Source organism: Zosterops lateralis, assembly GCF_965231275.1.
Source record: "Zosterops lateralis genome assembly, chromosome: 3".
NCBI classification, from domain to species: Eukaryota; Metazoa; Chordata; class Aves; order Passeriformes; family Zosteropidae; genus Zosterops; species Zosterops lateralis.
The window spans coordinates 71,851,724-71,868,738 of record NC_139764.1 but is presented as its reverse complement, the minus strand read 5'-3'; the positions used below and the strand labels follow the sequence as shown (position 1 = coordinate 71,868,738).

Here is a 17,015-nt window from a genome sequence, read left to right as displayed (position 1 = left end):
GCATTAATGAAACTTGATTGAAGCTTGGGGACTGGGGAGGGGGAGGTATGTAGGGAAGAAGAAGGGGAAATGTATGCATGAACGATGGAGGAATGAAAACAAAACAGACTTTTATCTCATTCAGTAGAAGAGTCTGTTGCCTGACACAGAAAGTTTAAAAAAAACCTCTAAGAAGACTGAAAGAAAGCTTGATTTCATTAGTAAAAAATAAATAGAAAACATTTAAAAACAGGAATTAGCCACAAGGTAAATTATTTGCATAAAATTAATGACCCCATTTTGGCAGGAATAGTTTGTCCTTTCTGGAAAAAATAAAGGAAGAGGTATTTATTTCTAGAAATTGTTTTTTCTTTCTCCATAGGCCCACTGGGAAGGCCTCACAGGCAGGATAACTTTCAACAAAACTAATGGCTTAAGGACAGATTTTGATTTGGATGTCATCAGCCTCAAGGAAGAAGGTCTTGAAAAGGTGTGTAAGACATTTGCCTCCAAGGAGGTGGGAAACAAAACAAAACAAAACTCATCCCCTAAAACTATTTACAATAGTTTTTCATGCATTACATGAAACAGTGTATTGCTCTCAACTCAATATCTCTATAAGTGGTACTAAAAAGTTAAGAATTGGTATCTTGACTGGTTTAGCTGTCTTCTGACATTAATATTTCTTGTACAGAGGTGAAGTGAGAGACCAAAGAATTGGGAAATTCTCTTTCCATGTAGCTTAATATTGTCTGTATTTGAGCTTAAGAACTCAGGAAGCATGTACAGACATTTGGCCTGCCTATGTGACACCATCACGATCTGAAATCAGATCATCTTCTCTCCATCCATCCCACCACAGTGTCTCACATTGTGATCAGCAGGCAAAGGTTTTGCAACTGGCATCTGCCTTGTAGTTTGCATTTAGATATCTGGTGTTCAATGTTCTGTAAGAACTATGTTTTCCTTCATCTTCAGATAAAGTTCTATCAGCTGTTGCCCCAATGTGATAATTGTGGACACAAATAAAAACAGAAATTAAGGGAAGGGACCATACTGCAGAGTTGCATTTCCTTTTTTCTGTAAATCATTGAATGGAGAAGCTAGCATAAACAACATATTTTCCCAAAATTTTGTCTCACAAAAGTAGCTTTGGAATATTAATTTTCTCTTACTGGGAAAATTTGTAAAAGCTCAGAAACCATGAACTTGTCTTGAAACACTTACATAGGTAATAACATTTTTGTTGTCCAGTGGAAAACCTGTGATTCAAGAACTAAACTATATTTTAAAATGTTCAGCACTACACTCACTGACAGTAGATTTCTCCTATGAAGTTTCCCATGAGGTGAGCTCTGGCAGCTTAGTGGGAGAAAAGAGTATATAGTAATGATTAGACTTGAAAAATAAATTAATATTGTGTACAAGTAGAATAGGTACTGTGCAAACTGTCTTTCTAACTGGAAACAGATATGGAAAAATTGATGTCATGGTAATAGCTAAATAAATTAGTGGTTCTGAAGAGCTTGTATGTAAGTGACAACTGTTGAAAATGAGGAAAGGAAATCTTTATAATTTAGGATGGCTTTAAGAACATTAAGTGGCATTCGGGAACCACAAAGCAACATGAGATTTCTGGAAATAAAATCTCAGTTGAGAATAGACTAGGAGATATATATACATCAGTGAAAATATAGAGATAAAGCAAAAAAGGTCTACAGAGAAATATGAAAGACAATAAAATTCAATAGGAAATACAGTAGTACTCTAAAACACATAATAGAAAAAAGGAACTTGGGAAACAGTTATATTGAAAGTTAAGTAAGAGACAAAACCAGAAATAATTGTTGAAGTATATGGATATTCAAAGAATATGTGCTTTAGCTGTATACCAAGATTTTCATAGAAGAGGAAGATGCTTTTGCTGCCTTCATGGCTTATTTTGGTCATGTGATAAATGGAAGTAATAATATTTTTTTACCAAAAAGTGTTGACAATCTTGGGAATTAATAGAAGGAATCAGTTACTGTATATGAGCAAAACCAGAGCAGTTTTTCTGGGGTGTAAGGAGATGAGATTAGGAAAAGGAAAATTCAAGTGTATGCACATTCAATTGAATTGCTTACTAAGCATATGGAACATATGGTGTATTTTACTGAGAAAGATAAATCAATGCCCACAGAGAAATGTTTCTCCTTGAACAAAACTTCATTATTCTGAAACAATGCAAATCTTATTCTTCTTGAATCCAGAGTGAATGATTACATTTTGGAGCAGGACACTTCCTAGTAGAACGAGTACATTTTAGCAAGTTCTTTTATTTAAAAGGGCTGTCTCAAAGTTGTGACTTTTTCCTTCAAGATTTACTTCTGTTAAAGATGTGATGAGTCACCCTTCTCTCAGTCCCTTTCCTCCCTCCACATGTGCACTCCATCTCTCTATATCACTCTTTCTCTTCTTTCTGCTTCTCCTTCCTTTCCTTTCTTCCTTCCTCTCCCATTCCTTAGTCTCCCTCTCCAGGCCCTCCTTGCCTATTTTACTTTCCATCCAATCCCTCTCCCTTGTACCCATTAATCTCTTTCCATGCAGTTTCTGTCCATTTTCTTTTTTCCTTCAGGAGCCTTTTTACTTTTTTGTCTTTATCTGTTATGTTTTCAATATTCTTCCCAAACCATCTTGCCAGACATCTCTCTCTGTGTTGTAAGAGGTCCTGAACAGTTTTTTTAGTGCTTTGTTTGTTTGTTTGGGTTGTTTGTTTGTTTTCTCTATCCTTTTCTTCTGTACATCCTCTCACTTGTGGGATGAGAAAAGGTGAGGAGAGAAGAATTCTGTGCACCAATATGTATGTCATGCTTCCATACTCTGAAATTATTATCTCTTCTAACCTCTTTCCAAATAAGGGGAAATACTTCTTTTGTCCAAGACAAGAGTTTAACTTAACAATTTCAGCTGTAATCCATGAAGAGAAAAATATTGGTGGAAGGGGAAAAAAAAAAGATTTATTGTGAAGAAATGCTAGATGTATTTTTTTGAATTTAGATTTTGTAAAAATATGTCCTAGATAAATTACCTGGTTATTATAACCAGTATAATCTGGTGTTTTTATAACATATAAATCATGTGTTATATGTTCAGTGACTGCTGAAGTCAGTGACAACAGAACAATGCCCCATTGATTTTAAAAAAATGCTATGCGCAATCTCAAATTTTACATAAAATATTTGTTCCAGAAACTCTTGAATGAGAGGTGATAATCAGGCATCAGTCAATAATAAGTATGTGTTTCCAAATAAAATTTCATGTCTGCCAAAAGTGATAGCTCCTTGTAAGACGAAAATGACAAAATTAAGAGATGATTGGAGTGCTGCTAATATAATATACCACAAAATTTTATTACAGTCACTTTGGACAGACTGAACCCATTTATGATTAAGCACAGTGAAAATCCAAAAACTGTGACACTCCAGCATAATAAATGATAATTTAAATTGCAATCAATCAGTCTTTAGACTGAGGCTGCATTGTGAGGAAAATTATTTTATACTTCAAGGAGATAACAAATACCTGAATTTAATACCACTTTTGATATGAAAATTTGTCACTGAAGAAGAATCACATATCCTGAATAAGAGATGTTACAACTGGCTTGAAGCCTTGCTTAGAAACCTTCACATAGGAGGAATATAAATGACACTAAATTAGTTATAATTAATTTTCTAGCATATAAATGTAAGATCTTGTTTTATTTTTTATCTTTAATAATGATGTAGGAAAAAAAAAATAAAAAGCATAAACAACAGGTTTTTAAGAGAGGGAAAAAAAAGAAAGACAGTAAATCTGTGGGATCCAGAAGTATTGAAGTATTTTTAGTATTTTTATTAATGTTATATTTGGCCAAGAAGGTGTGAATATTAATATTACTGAAGAAAGCAAAATAATTAATCAATTTGCAAATGGCAAATACAGAAATATGAAAAAACATTCTTATTCTTAATGGAGTATAATTATGTACTTGGTGTAATCACCACTAGTACAAACTGTTCCACAAAAGTAAACAAAGAAGGTACAGATAGATTTGGAAACTCTTTGAGACTTGAACATGGCTCTGATTCTGGCTGCTTAGTCAGTGGGTAGCACTGCAGAAAGGCAATGATCCTTCCTAACACAATGCTTGTGGCACTTGACGGTGAGTTGTATTCACAGTTTTGATTGACTCAGAGCAAAAATAATGTTAATTTTCTCAGGAGAACTTTGAAGAAAAATCAAAAAGAATAGTACTTGAAAGTATGCTTATCTATTCATGAAGATAAATCACTTTTCAAACATGCTGAAGTAAGAAAGCTACTGAAGTTTTGTGACTAGCATCTCATGAGACTGAATCTCAGTAAAGTGCTCTAGAGCATATGTAAATTCAGCAAATTTTAAATTGTGTGAATGTACAGTGCTTCTTTTTGGGATAGTGCAATATTTTGATGGTTGTGGCCAGGACAGAGTTAAATTCCTTCTATAAGCTTGTATGGGGCTGTGATTTGGATTTGAGCTGATAACAGCATTGGTAACACAGGAATGTTCCAGCAATTGCTAAGTGGTTCTTACACAGTCAAGGCCTCCTTAGCCTGCAAAGGTACAAAGTGATCCTGTGTGGAGATGTCCGGCTGGGTGGGAATACCTAGTTTTGAGGGACTGCAGTAACCTGATAGCTACCTGAAAGTCAAATATGTGGAAGCTTGGATACAAGTTTTTAACCATTCACATGAATTTGAGAAATTGTATTCCATTTCCTTGAAGGAACACTGCAATTACCATGTTACAGAATACTCTTATGATATTCAATGATGAACGTAGCTCTTGGAATTGTTTCAACTTAAATAAGCTGACTTGCCTAAGCAAATTCTTTCTATCATTTTTCTTTGTCTCACTGTGGAGCACATGTTCATGGGTACACCTGGTTTAGATCCTGTACTTTGGATAATAAGTGTTAAAATATTAAGATTGGCATGGTCACTTCAAAATTTTAGAAGTTTCGCTGTTTAGGGGAATTGGAAAGAATGATAGGAGATTGAGGGCTTGACAATATAGTCAATATTTTCAATATATTGACTGTGCGAACATTCTCTCCAAAATGTATTTAAGAATACCTGTTTCACTAAGTTTTTATAAAACAAATATAATGCAATAAATGAAATTGTAGCCTGTTTGAATTTCAGTTATAGACTACCCTGATACACTTTTTCTACATTTTTGGGATTAAAACTTTTCTAGTAAAAAACATATTTGCAATTCTATTCAGTTAAAAAAACCACTTAAAAATTAAAACACTGTGCTGAAACAAATAGAAAATAATATGGTGCGTTGTATTTGCACAACTTTTCTATAAGATGCAGCTTCGAAAACATATTTGTGTGATTTGGGAGCTAAACATATCAGTAGCGTATAAGAACTTGTGTTGCAAATTGTTGGGTTTGAGCTCATCAACAAAGATAATCCAAAGAAAGTCTAATTTTGAACCTCTGATTTTGGTCCATTTCTTAGATTTTTGGTTAAAAAGATCAGCAGCAGAAGTACAATGAACTTAATTTAGAAAAATAAAGTATCAGTTTATCAAGGCAGAAGTTTCCTTTTAAAGTAATGCTGTTGATAATTCTTATAGGTCTGCAGTAGATTAGGTCTGTAGTTAGATAAAATCCAGATTCTAACAGTTGGTATTCTTTTGGTTGTCGTTGTGTCTGTGTTAAAAAGTAGGAGAGGAAGTATTTTAGTTAGCAAAATCTTACATTTTGCCAGTATTAATTTGAATTATAGACATGAATTTGAGCAAAGCAAATTATTTAATGAATTTAGAATTTGAAACTGATCATATAAGATGGTGATGTTTCCTCAGAAATTTTTGTGCTACTTGTGAACCTGAAGTTATATCTCATAGACTAGATTAGTTCAGCTTCAGTTATTCAGTGACAGGCTCAAGTTCTGGTCTTTTTCATTCCTTGTTGTTCTACTCTAGTTTGGTCTTTGAAGTATCGCAAACACTGTGATTGTCATAATTAGTAGAACACTGCAATTAAATGTTAGCAACCCTTTTAAAATTTTTTGATTGTGACCAAGCTACAAGGCTGAACATTTTACGTTTTCTGAAAGTCTTTCAATTCACCAAAACAAATTGTATTAAAACAGTAAATGGAGAGGTTTTTTGGTAGCAAGGCTTGATTTCAATACTTTGAAATGATGTGTTAGATATTATTTTCCAGTTGTATTTCTAAGACACACATATTCTTTCTTCCCTTCATGATTCTTTGATCAGTTTATGAGGTACTAAACGGCCAAATTCAAAAGAGTGACCTCTTGGAACTTCATGTTAAACAAGGAAGACAGACAAAATATTTAATCCTATGGAACAGAAAATTGTAGAAAAAGAGTTTGAATTTGACTTTTCTTTATTACAGCATCCACTGGTTCATGCTCTGCTATAGTCTCAGTTTTAGAAATGGAACTCTTTTTATCCACACCACATTGCATCCTAAACTTACTTTACAGCCCTGTGGCAACAGATCACTTAAAAGTATACAAACAGTCTCTCAGGACTCAGTTTAAAAGATAATTTAAAATATGTGTGTTTTTATAAACATACATATATATATTCACACTGAATCTTTACAGAAATTTTAAATTTTTGTCTAGGTTTAGTTTCAAAAATCTTGACCTTGTGTTATGGATACTATTTAGTATTTGAAATGATGTTTAAAATTCTGTCTAAAACCAAAATAAGACATATTTTTGGGGTATTTTTTAGACAATGGAGTAATACAAGCATTCTGATTTCTAAAATGGATAGTTAAAATTACCATTTTAGTTGTATAGGGATGAAAATGCAAATAAATTACAGATAAGCCTCATTACTTACTAATTAGTATGTAATTCTGTCCTTGACCTGAACCTTTAAGCACAAACTTGGATGTTCTTACTTAGATAAAAATCCTATAGACTTTATTTCAAAGTATAAAATATCAAAATACTCATGTGTTGAAGATTTATCTGTAAATGAATTAAGTTATTGCATTTAGCCTGTTTCTGCCTACTCCATTACTTTTTCCCCAAAGTAATTTTTCCCATATTTTGTCCTGCTGTCCTCTCTGATCACAGAAAAGGGTAAATCCTTTTGTAGAGACAATGCTCTCTGCTCTACAAATTAATTTTTGCCTGTTATCTTCAGATGTGGTTTATCTTTAGGAATGGAAAATTAAGTATTAAGGGTAGCTTTAGATATTCTTTGTATCATCTTTACACCTAATGTCACACTTCACAAAATATAATTTGGGGTATTGTTAATCATTTTTAAAATAAGGAGACGTTAAATTTAATGACAGAGAAAAATGGAATGAAATTTAATAATAGCTCCTAGCAATTTTTTTTTTCTTGTAGCAATCTGTTTTTCCTTAAAGTGTTCTTTTGTAGATGCTGAAATGTAACTCATGGGGGATTTACACAGTAATTTACTGTTTTATAGGTTGGAACTTGGGATCCATTGAGCGGCCTTAACATGACAGAGAGCCAGAAAGGAAAACCTGCAAACATCACGGATTCCCTGTCCAATCGCTCTTTAATTGTTACTACCATCTTGGTAAGCAATTGTATTTGCTTTCCTTGAAATACAGTTATGCAGAAAAACTGATAGAATGTGACACAGTAATTGCAATAACAATGAACAGTCTGCAGTGTGCATTACCATTACTTAGAATTAACTTAAAATTACTTGGAATTTATGGTGTCGTGAATGAACTCCAGTTGATAAGCTAGTCATGGATGTTTACACTTATCGTAATTGTGAGCAAGTTATCCCAACTTTGGAGTTATGTTAATTGATTAGTAATTTAACTTTTCTTATTATTAACTAAAATGTTTTCTTCTTTACAAAGCTATTTTTTTTCAGTGCCATGTGAGAGGATAAGAGATAATTGGTTTTAAAATGTGCTTTGTCTGTTAGCCTGATAATTTTAGCCAGCAAAAATTTATTGCTTTTGTTTGCTATTCTAACACCTCAAAGGAAAATACAAAGTATTTAACATTTATTTAGCATTGTTAGTACTCAATTATTGAGATGAAATTTTTAGTCATACAGATATTTAATTGATTTGTCCTTTGAACTAGAGCAGAATAAACAATTTGAGTAACTGTTTTTTTATTTTCACTGTGGGCAAATTCATGGCAGTGAATGACGTATTTTTTAATTATAATTAAATATATTTATTTATGTAAAAAAGAATTGTTCATTTGTTTCTGTGCAGTAATTTTGAAATAGTCATTTTAATTTCCAAGCAAATTTAAAACTCTTCAGAACTTTGTCTGCTACCACCATTATTATGAAATTGAAGATTTTAAAAAAGAATCAACTTCCTGGCAGCTGTATACTTCACTAAGAAGCTTTTACCTACCAACATATATGATGGCATTTCCAACTAGAATGAATTTTTACAGGTTCATAGATGCAAATGTCAGTGTTCTTCTAACATTTTATGCAACATAAGTCATATAATTTTATCCAGTGGGTAACTTTTTCATTGCTTGTAAGGTCTGTTTACCAGTGATAGAAAATCTTCTGAAATCCTTTCTTTCATTTGTTTCACTAATTGAAAAATACATACCAGATATATAAAATGGAACATGGCTGACTCACCTTCAGATGTAATTATTTGTTATGCTAACACCAGCACAGATTTACCACAACTTTCTCTTTTACCATTTAATTATAATAATGGTACACTATAGTTTAATTTATAAATTTATAATCCCTTGTTTCTTTATTTTAAAGAAATATAAAGGAATTTCATATATTCTCTTATGGTAAAAGCATGTCTTCTAGAGTATTAATCTGTCAATTTTCTTCCCACTGACTTTTATAAGTTTCCTACATGCAAAAAATACTGCATTATCAAGTAAAATTTATTAATAATTCCAACTGACTTCCCATGCTCTCTATACTGCTGTTGCTTTGTACCCAGACATCTTGCCTAGGATTTTTCTTGACACTTTTCACAGATATGTAACTTTAATTCATGCGAACCTAATTGCTGCTAGATTTATTGCTTTACAGAATATAGTCCTGTCTCTGTGAGTGACCTGTCCCCTTCATTACTCATGGAGCCGACTTTGTATCTGCGCTCTTCAATAGGCGTCATTTTATGCTTGATTCCAGATCAGTGATAACAGTACTGCCACAAGGATCAATCCCTGCAAGATTACAGAAGAAACACTCAATAACTTAGGGTGTTTCAAGTTCATTTATGTTTTGACATCTGCCTGTTGATGAGGTTTGAGTTAATATACTTTAAGTATCATATTGCTTTTTATATAGTGATACTAGCATGATTTTGGTTGAAGTAATTAGCTCAAGAAATGGTAAATTGCACAAACGTAAATAGCAATGCTGCCACTGAGCACTGATTTTAATCTAGTAAAGCTCACAAAAGAAGACTCCTGAGATTTAAGTGAAAAGCTGCTTTCTGTAATCAAGGATACCCTTTCTCTTAAGGGTTAAGTTTTGGTTAGTGGTCTTTTTTATAAGTATCCATCCTCTTTGCAGGTCTCTCAATAATGCAATAAAAAAGAAAAAAAGAGGACTTTAAATTGATGTTATGACTTGCTCACTTGTAGGTGCCTTTTCTACTTTAGTTATTGTCTAGTAAAAATTTTGGTAATTGCAGTTACTCTTTTTAGCTACCATGAAGAATGGTACTCAGAAGAAGTGATACAAATTGGGAGAGCTGTACTTGGAATAGTAAAAAGGAACCAAAGCATTTTTGGTGCAGAAACACGTGTACTGCTTAATTTGGTAGTTCTATCTCTTTTTATGCTTAAAAAATACATTTATGTTGGACAGAAAGCATATTACTGAATATTCACTTTGTAGCAATGCAAAGGAACAATATAAAATGCTAAAGCTCCTAGAAAAATACCTACCTCATCATCAGCTTCTTTTTCTCTCTTTTTTGAGTCTGCAAAATCTTACACAAATGCAAAAAGAAAAGGCAATTCTATCATTTAAGCTGTTCATGTGGTTTTTCTCTAATGTTTTTTCACTTTAAGAATTCCCTACAATAGTCTGCAGTATACTGCCAGCTGTGGAGCCTTAATAATTTTTCTCTGTAGTTTTCTTTAATGCTCACTTTACATTTAAATATCCCAGTCTTTCTTGTACTTTTAATTCCCTTGCTGAAATTCGGAGCAATATATTTTTCCTCCTATATTTTGCAGTCATTAAGATCTTTACAGCTGTGAGTAAGTATACCCTGCATTTTCAGTGGTGGCTGAGTCTCTAAAATAAGAAAATGTATTGATAGGAAAAATAATAAAATATAAACTCTGATGCATAAATTCATCTGCTTTAAGTAAGGACAGAACTATGTGCTCCTTTTTGTCTTGAATTCTTCATAATGCGTTTTAGAGGTAGCTAGCTGAACGATTATTCTTTGGTTTCTCAACAATTCAGTGCTCTATTCTGGAAAGGGACAGGGGTTCTCAGGACTTCATCCTGTCTCAGACATCTACCTACATGTAGTTTTTGTGAGGAAATGTGTCTGGTTTCCAAGTTCTGATCTCATAGCAGCCCCAAACGCTAACTGAACGTGGCCACTAGAGAGATAGTCAGGTCTTTTTAGGGAAGAGGGGGAAACATTTGAAAAATAATAAGTATGCTGTTTTTATCTTTTATAACCATGGCTTTGGATATGCCAATCTTTTTGATCATATTGCCTTGTTTTATTTTAAAACCATCTGCATTGAAACTATTAAAAATTCTGCTTTATGACTATTCTGTATTTGGAAAAATCAAACCAAACAAAAAACCTACAGAAAATAGATTTTCAGCTCCAGTAATAAGGATTTCTTATTTTTTGATTCTCCTAAATTGATTCCTACCAGAACTCTGAAACATTTATTCTCTTTAGATTTTAGATGTAAATATCTGAATATTTTTTCTCTTGTATATATTATACTTCCAATCTGAAAGAGTTTTAACTTTGGAATTCAATTTCCATGTTTATAGAGGTATGTGCATGGTACTTAGGGGTTTTTTATGCTAATTTCATATCAGTCTGTACATTTTATCATACTGGTTCATTGGCCCTGTTCTACTTAAATAAATGCTTGTTTCCTTTCCTGTGTATCATTTATGTACTTTTCTGTATCTGCTTACATCAAAGCTCAGAAAAGCTCACAGTTGTCAAGTTTAATTTTTCCATGAAATGTGTGAAAGTTATGAAAGGTGTATGATCTCAAATTTAGTAGCTTTTTGTTACTTTGCATTTGAAAAGTGCAATTACCCTTTTATTGTACTTCCCTTAAAAATTGGTTTGAAATAGGAATAAAATTAAAAGGAATATTTATACTAAATTTTAAAACAATTTTATTTAGTTCAAAATATAGTATTCCCACATTGTATTTTATTGATATAGACTGCTTTCTCAAATGGGTAGTGCATAATATCTCTCCTTTTTCTCTTGGATACCCAAACATGAGTTTTCAATGGCCAAATTTTAAATTAATATATGTTAAAAGAATATTAAAATTAAAATACTAAATTTACCTGTCATCTTTATAAAGATAGGTTACCCATCAATTATTTTTATTGATATTAACTAGCGGATTGCTTCACCTCTCCCACTAGAATTTTGACTGCCTACTATGAAAGCCTATTGTGTATTCCTTATATCTGATATAACTGTTAAGAAGATATGGCCAATTTCTAACACTCTAGTATCTTACCTTCTGATGAACAGGAGCTAATAATTAAAATCTCTGTTCTAACAGTGGCAAATTTTCAAATAGTTTTTCTATTTTCTATTTTCATCATTAGGACTTCTAATTTTTTTTTGTTTTTGTTTTTGTTTTTGTTTTTGTTTTTGTTTTTGTTTTTGTTTTTGTTTTGTTTTGTCTTGTTGTTTTTTTTTTTTGCTTTGTTTTGCTTTTCTCAATACTGATAGTAATAAATTCTAGATTCTTTAAAAAATATGTTATTCCATGTTGAAATTATTAAGGAAAAATTTATATGTCTGAGTAATATTTATAAAAAAATAAGAGAACTTAATATTTAAAACTTGATGTAAGTTTTAGTAATTTCTTTGTAGTTGAAATATAATTCACCAGAATAATTCAAGTAAATATTTATTGTTCAAATCTGAAAAGAAAAAGTTGCAGAAATTTTTTTTAGAAAAAGTGTTCTTTCATTCAAGCATTAGCTGTACATTTTTAGAAGTAAAATCAGTCTATAAAGTAACAATATTCATTATTTTTTAAAGATTTATCTTCTATTTAGAGATATAGTTTTTTATCTACCTGCGATTCCCCTGTTCCTTGTAGCCATACCTTTATTTGTAGTACTTTAGCTAATTCTACTTTTCAGTAAATTTTCTCAGAAAAATTATATTTTTGTATTTTCACTTTTAGTGTTTATTTGGCTTGGGATGGGGCTCTTCTGTATCCCACTTCACTGAAAATATTTCCGTTTTATGAGACATTAAATTATGTCTTTAATCTTAAAATTTTGTAACAAGCTCACCTGTTGTTAATTTAGTCTAGCAATGTTTTCTGTAAATGTTGTCTCTTCCTGAGGCTTCATTCTGGAGTCTATAGTCAGCGTTTATTCAGTGACTTTTTGTTTTAAAGCACTCATGTCATTCCAAGCAATAATAAAAGTGCTAAGGTGTTTCTCTGTTTTCCTGGGGAGAGCCAGTTGAAAGACTTAATTTCAACTGAAACTGTTTAGAAGATTTAAAATACTTGTTTTATTATGTAGTCTAGTAATTTTAAGGGTCATGCTTTCAGGAACCGAAGGGAAAAAAGTAAATTGTGAACAATGTTAAAGTAAGTATAAAGCAGCTGCCAATCTACATATCACTGAGTTTAAAAATTCTGTCTATCTAATCAATGATCATTGTCCTAGTGAAAGATTTTGAGGGAAGTGATAATCCACCAAGAAGCAATGGTGATTGTACATTTTGTGCATAGAGACTTTGCTGAGAGCATGTTTAACAACCAGTTTTACATTAGCCCATTCTACAAATTCAAATCTTGAGCCAATAAGACATTTAGAATCCTTTGCATGCACTTGTCCAGAATACCTGTATGCCATGTTCAGTATTTAGAATGTGTATTACTTGAGGGAAAAGCAAACTAGGGAAAACTATGGGATTAATGGGAGCTATTACAGATGAAGCTGCTGACACCAACCCTGCTCAAGTTAGGTTAGAAATCACTTTAGATAGCATGTAAAAAATCTGAAGAGAAAAAACAGATGTTTTATACAATAGAAGACTATAAGAAAAAGTAACAAGTATCAGTAAGAAATTACTTAATGCAGGATTGGAAAAGCATTAAAAGAGTATTAATAGCTTATTGATCAGTCTTCTCAGCAAAGCTGAGAATCATTAAACAGTAGTACAGATACTACTGCAGCCCTTATCCAAGTTGGCCAGAGTAAAGAATATTAATTAATATGGAGTTGAATCTAAGAATTCCAGAAGGCGTTGCAAGATTTTTTATTTTTCTGTAACAAAATATAAAAAAGCATCAGCAGAACAGATAAAATGTCTTAAATTTCTGTAATGATGTAATAGAAAAATATGTAGGAATGTATCAATGAACTGAATTACTCAATGAAGAAAATCCTGCTGTGCTTATTAAGCAAATGAGAATTAAAAGCATAAGTTGACAATTATACGTCCTCCCTGATACTGCATATATTTAAATTCTGTCCCAAATAACTCAGGATTGATTGGAATGGAAGAGAGAGATGAAAACGTCAAGAATCTTGCCAAGACTTCAGAGATTGAGGAACGTGTAAGATTGTAAATATCTGAACAACTCTCAGAGCAAATGTCTTGGATCTGTGCACATGGGCATTCCAAGCTACATTGGAATTCCTCCATGCCTACAGAACAGGCTGTGACACTGTAAGCACTGCTCAGCAGTAATGAAAATATTCCTGTATTATAGCACTGATCTGAGCACAAATCCAAACCATAACATTTAATGTAAAGAAAATTGCTGCTACACCAGGGAAAAAAAAAAAAAAAAGCACACTATGTTTTGTCTTAGTGTAGTTTCTGATGGCCGGCGATGTGCTTTCTTTAGGAAACTGTCATTTCACCTGAAAAAATTGTTTTCCTTACAGTTGTTTCCTTGAGATATTTAATATTAATTTCCCAAGTTTATTAACAACTATTTTCACACATAGTTTTTTTCTCTGATACCATCTCTGTTTCTCAAGAAATATTCAGTGATCCTTGTCATTTAAATTGCTTTCAACTTTCATGTTTTTTCTAGGTCTTTGTTCTTGTCAGTAATACATCTTGAAGAGCTCTTCTGGAGTCATATGTTTATCTATTATTTGAGAAATTTCTGTCAAAACATCCTAGTAGTTTGGCTGGACAATTTATTTCATATTTTTTCCTTCCTAATTGAATGAAGATCAGTGATGTACTTTTTGAAAATATGGTGTAACCTTACTAATTTCAATAGGAGTATATAATAGTTCTTTAAGAACAAGATTCATCCCTGTATTCTCCTTTTCATTTGTGTAAAATCTTATGTACAGTTCCAGTTTTATGTGGATATAATGTTTAAATCGTGGGAAAAGTCAAAGCAGAAGGTTACACCGTTAAAGCTGTCAGGTGTTTGTGGAATGAGACGCCTTTAACCCCATTGAGTACTGATGTGGGGATTTAGGACTCTAAGAATTTTCTGAAGTTGCCCTGGAGAGTTTATCTGATTATTCACTGACTCTTGTGTTGGGTGCAATGATTGAACATACTATTATTTGTCTTATCTTACTTAATTATTTTTTTTTAGTTATAAAAAATGGAAATAGTCTCTCCCAAAAGCGAGCAAAGACCAAGTTGCATATTTAGCCTAACAAACTTAGCTTGAATATTGGTTCCATATTGTAGTGGAAAACTACCAACTGTTTTTTTTTTTTTGATTTTCCCTTTAATTTTCTATTTGAGAAAGGTCATCTTATACTGAGAAACAGATGTAAAAACGTTGTTTTGATAAATGCAAATTTTCTTGCTATCATTACAATTATTCTGCCAATCATTTTAATTTGTTTGCTGTCTGTTTACACACCACTTAATGCAAAAAATTATTACTTTGGATTTTGATTTAAAATAGAAGATAAATGCCTAAAGAAATTTAATAGAATTTTCATGGTATGTCTGTATCATGGAATCTACTTTCTGAGTAAATGTTTTCAGGTTTTGCTGAAGTCTTGAAAATGGAAGCCTGTAACTTGAGGCAATAGAGAAATAGATGCTTTCACTGACTTTTTCCTTCCTCTGTGGGTTTTTTTACACTTTGCCTAACAAAGAATTGAGAAAACAGTTCAAATACTTGTATAAATAAAAATGTAAAATCTAATACTTAAAATATTTGATTGATGTTTGGAATTTTAATGAAACATTTTCGGTTGCGAAAGCACATTGTTTCTGCATTTTAAAAGGCTTGCATTGTCCATGCAAAAATTACATTTTATATTACCATATAATGCAATTAGTTAAGGAACACATTTAAATTTAGTATGTATATGCATTCCTTGAAGACATGTCTACAGGGTTTAGAGTGTAATTTTTTCCAAAGGAAAAAAGAATTTTTGAAAAGATATGAAGACTTTAGGCACACATAGCCAAAGATAAAAGGATTCTAGTTTTCATATTATTTCTTTGTACAGTGAGTGATGTCATGAGTGCATGCATATGTAAATACCTGAGTGTCTACTCCTTAAGGCTAAAAAGAGTAGAATGGTGTAGGGGCACTCATTATCCTTTCTGTCTTCTTAATTCTTACAGGAAGAGCCATATGTTATGTTCAAGAAGTCTGACAAACCCTTGTATGGAAACGATCGCTTTGAAGGATATTGCATTGACCTCCTCAGGGAGCTGTCTACTATCCTTGGATTTTCCTATGAGATTAGACTGGTGGAAGATGGAAAATATGGAGCCCAAGAAGATGCCAGTGGACAGTGGAATGGAATGGTTCGTGAACTCATTGATCATGTAAGTTGACTTTTACAAGCTTTCAACTATGCATTTAGATTTCAAATCTTTCTATAAAAATTGTAAAACTTTTATGATAATGCCATTTGAATACTACTGTTTTCAAAAGGCAGATGTTTTAAGAATGAATGCAAGTAGATTGGTATCCATTATTTCTTTAGTGTAGAATTTGTAAAATAAAGGATCTCTTTTTTTGCCCATAATCAGTGTTTGTTTTGGTTTAGCTCTTTCTTAGCATATGTCTAAGTCAAAATATAAAATAAATAGTACTCAGAATTTATTTCTGAGAACAGTTGTATAAGGTTTTTATAAAAAAATTTTGTTTTATAACAAAATTTGTGACAGGAATACAAGTCAGGTCTCCCTTTCTGATAGTGGATCTGAGATTTTGTCTTAGAGAAATTTCCATGTGTGTAGTGTAAACACACATACCATTTGATATTCATCTTTCTTGACATTTTAACAATAAAGCGCAAGAAGTAAGACAAAAATGTCAACATATACTGATGGAACAAAGCAACGTCACATCAGATGCCATTACAATTGGCTGTAAGTGATTAAGGGAGGCACTACTTCAGGTTCCTCAAAATTTATTTTCTCAGTTGGTCATGCCAGTTTAATTCAGTTTCTGAGAAAGATTTTTGTAAATTTAAAAATTATGTCATTGTTCCTTTCTGCATTTATTTGAGTAAATTGCTTGATAGCATTTTCTCTATAGACATGAGGTCAAAGATTGAGATGAAACATATTCTGCACATCACTGTTGTTTAGAATAGATAGAAGACTGTAGCTAATTCAAGTGAAACCTCTTAATGATGGCAAAAACTGCATGAATAGCTTGAAAAATATTTACTTATCTTGTTTCAATTTGCTTTAAGATTTCAGCAGATGGGCAGAACATGTGCTAATCAAAACATTCATATTTACTAGGAGGGTTATTCTTCATGCTATTCTAGTAAATGATAATCTGGTATTGGTGTTGCAACAGATGTTGAT

At 32.1% G+C, this 17,015-nt stretch overlaps 1 protein-coding gene across 1 annotated transcript in view; it reads left to right on the top strand.

Annotated features, from left to right (window-relative positions):
- The window catches only part of GRIK2 (glutamate ionotropic receptor kainate type subunit 2), a gene marked incomplete at its 5' end in the record, with an annotated part of 353,559 nt that overhangs the window by 186,453 nt on the left and 150,091 nt on the right, over positions 1-17,015 (top strand). Inside the window, 3 exons of the mRNA XM_083856634.1 lie at positions 362-469; positions 7,481-7,594; positions 15,813-16,019. Coding sequence (XP_083712760.1) covers positions 362-469; positions 7,481-7,594; positions 15,813-16,019 — 429 coding nt within the window. The remainder of the gene's footprint in view (positions 1-361; positions 470-7,480; positions 7,595-15,812; positions 16,020-17,015) is intronic.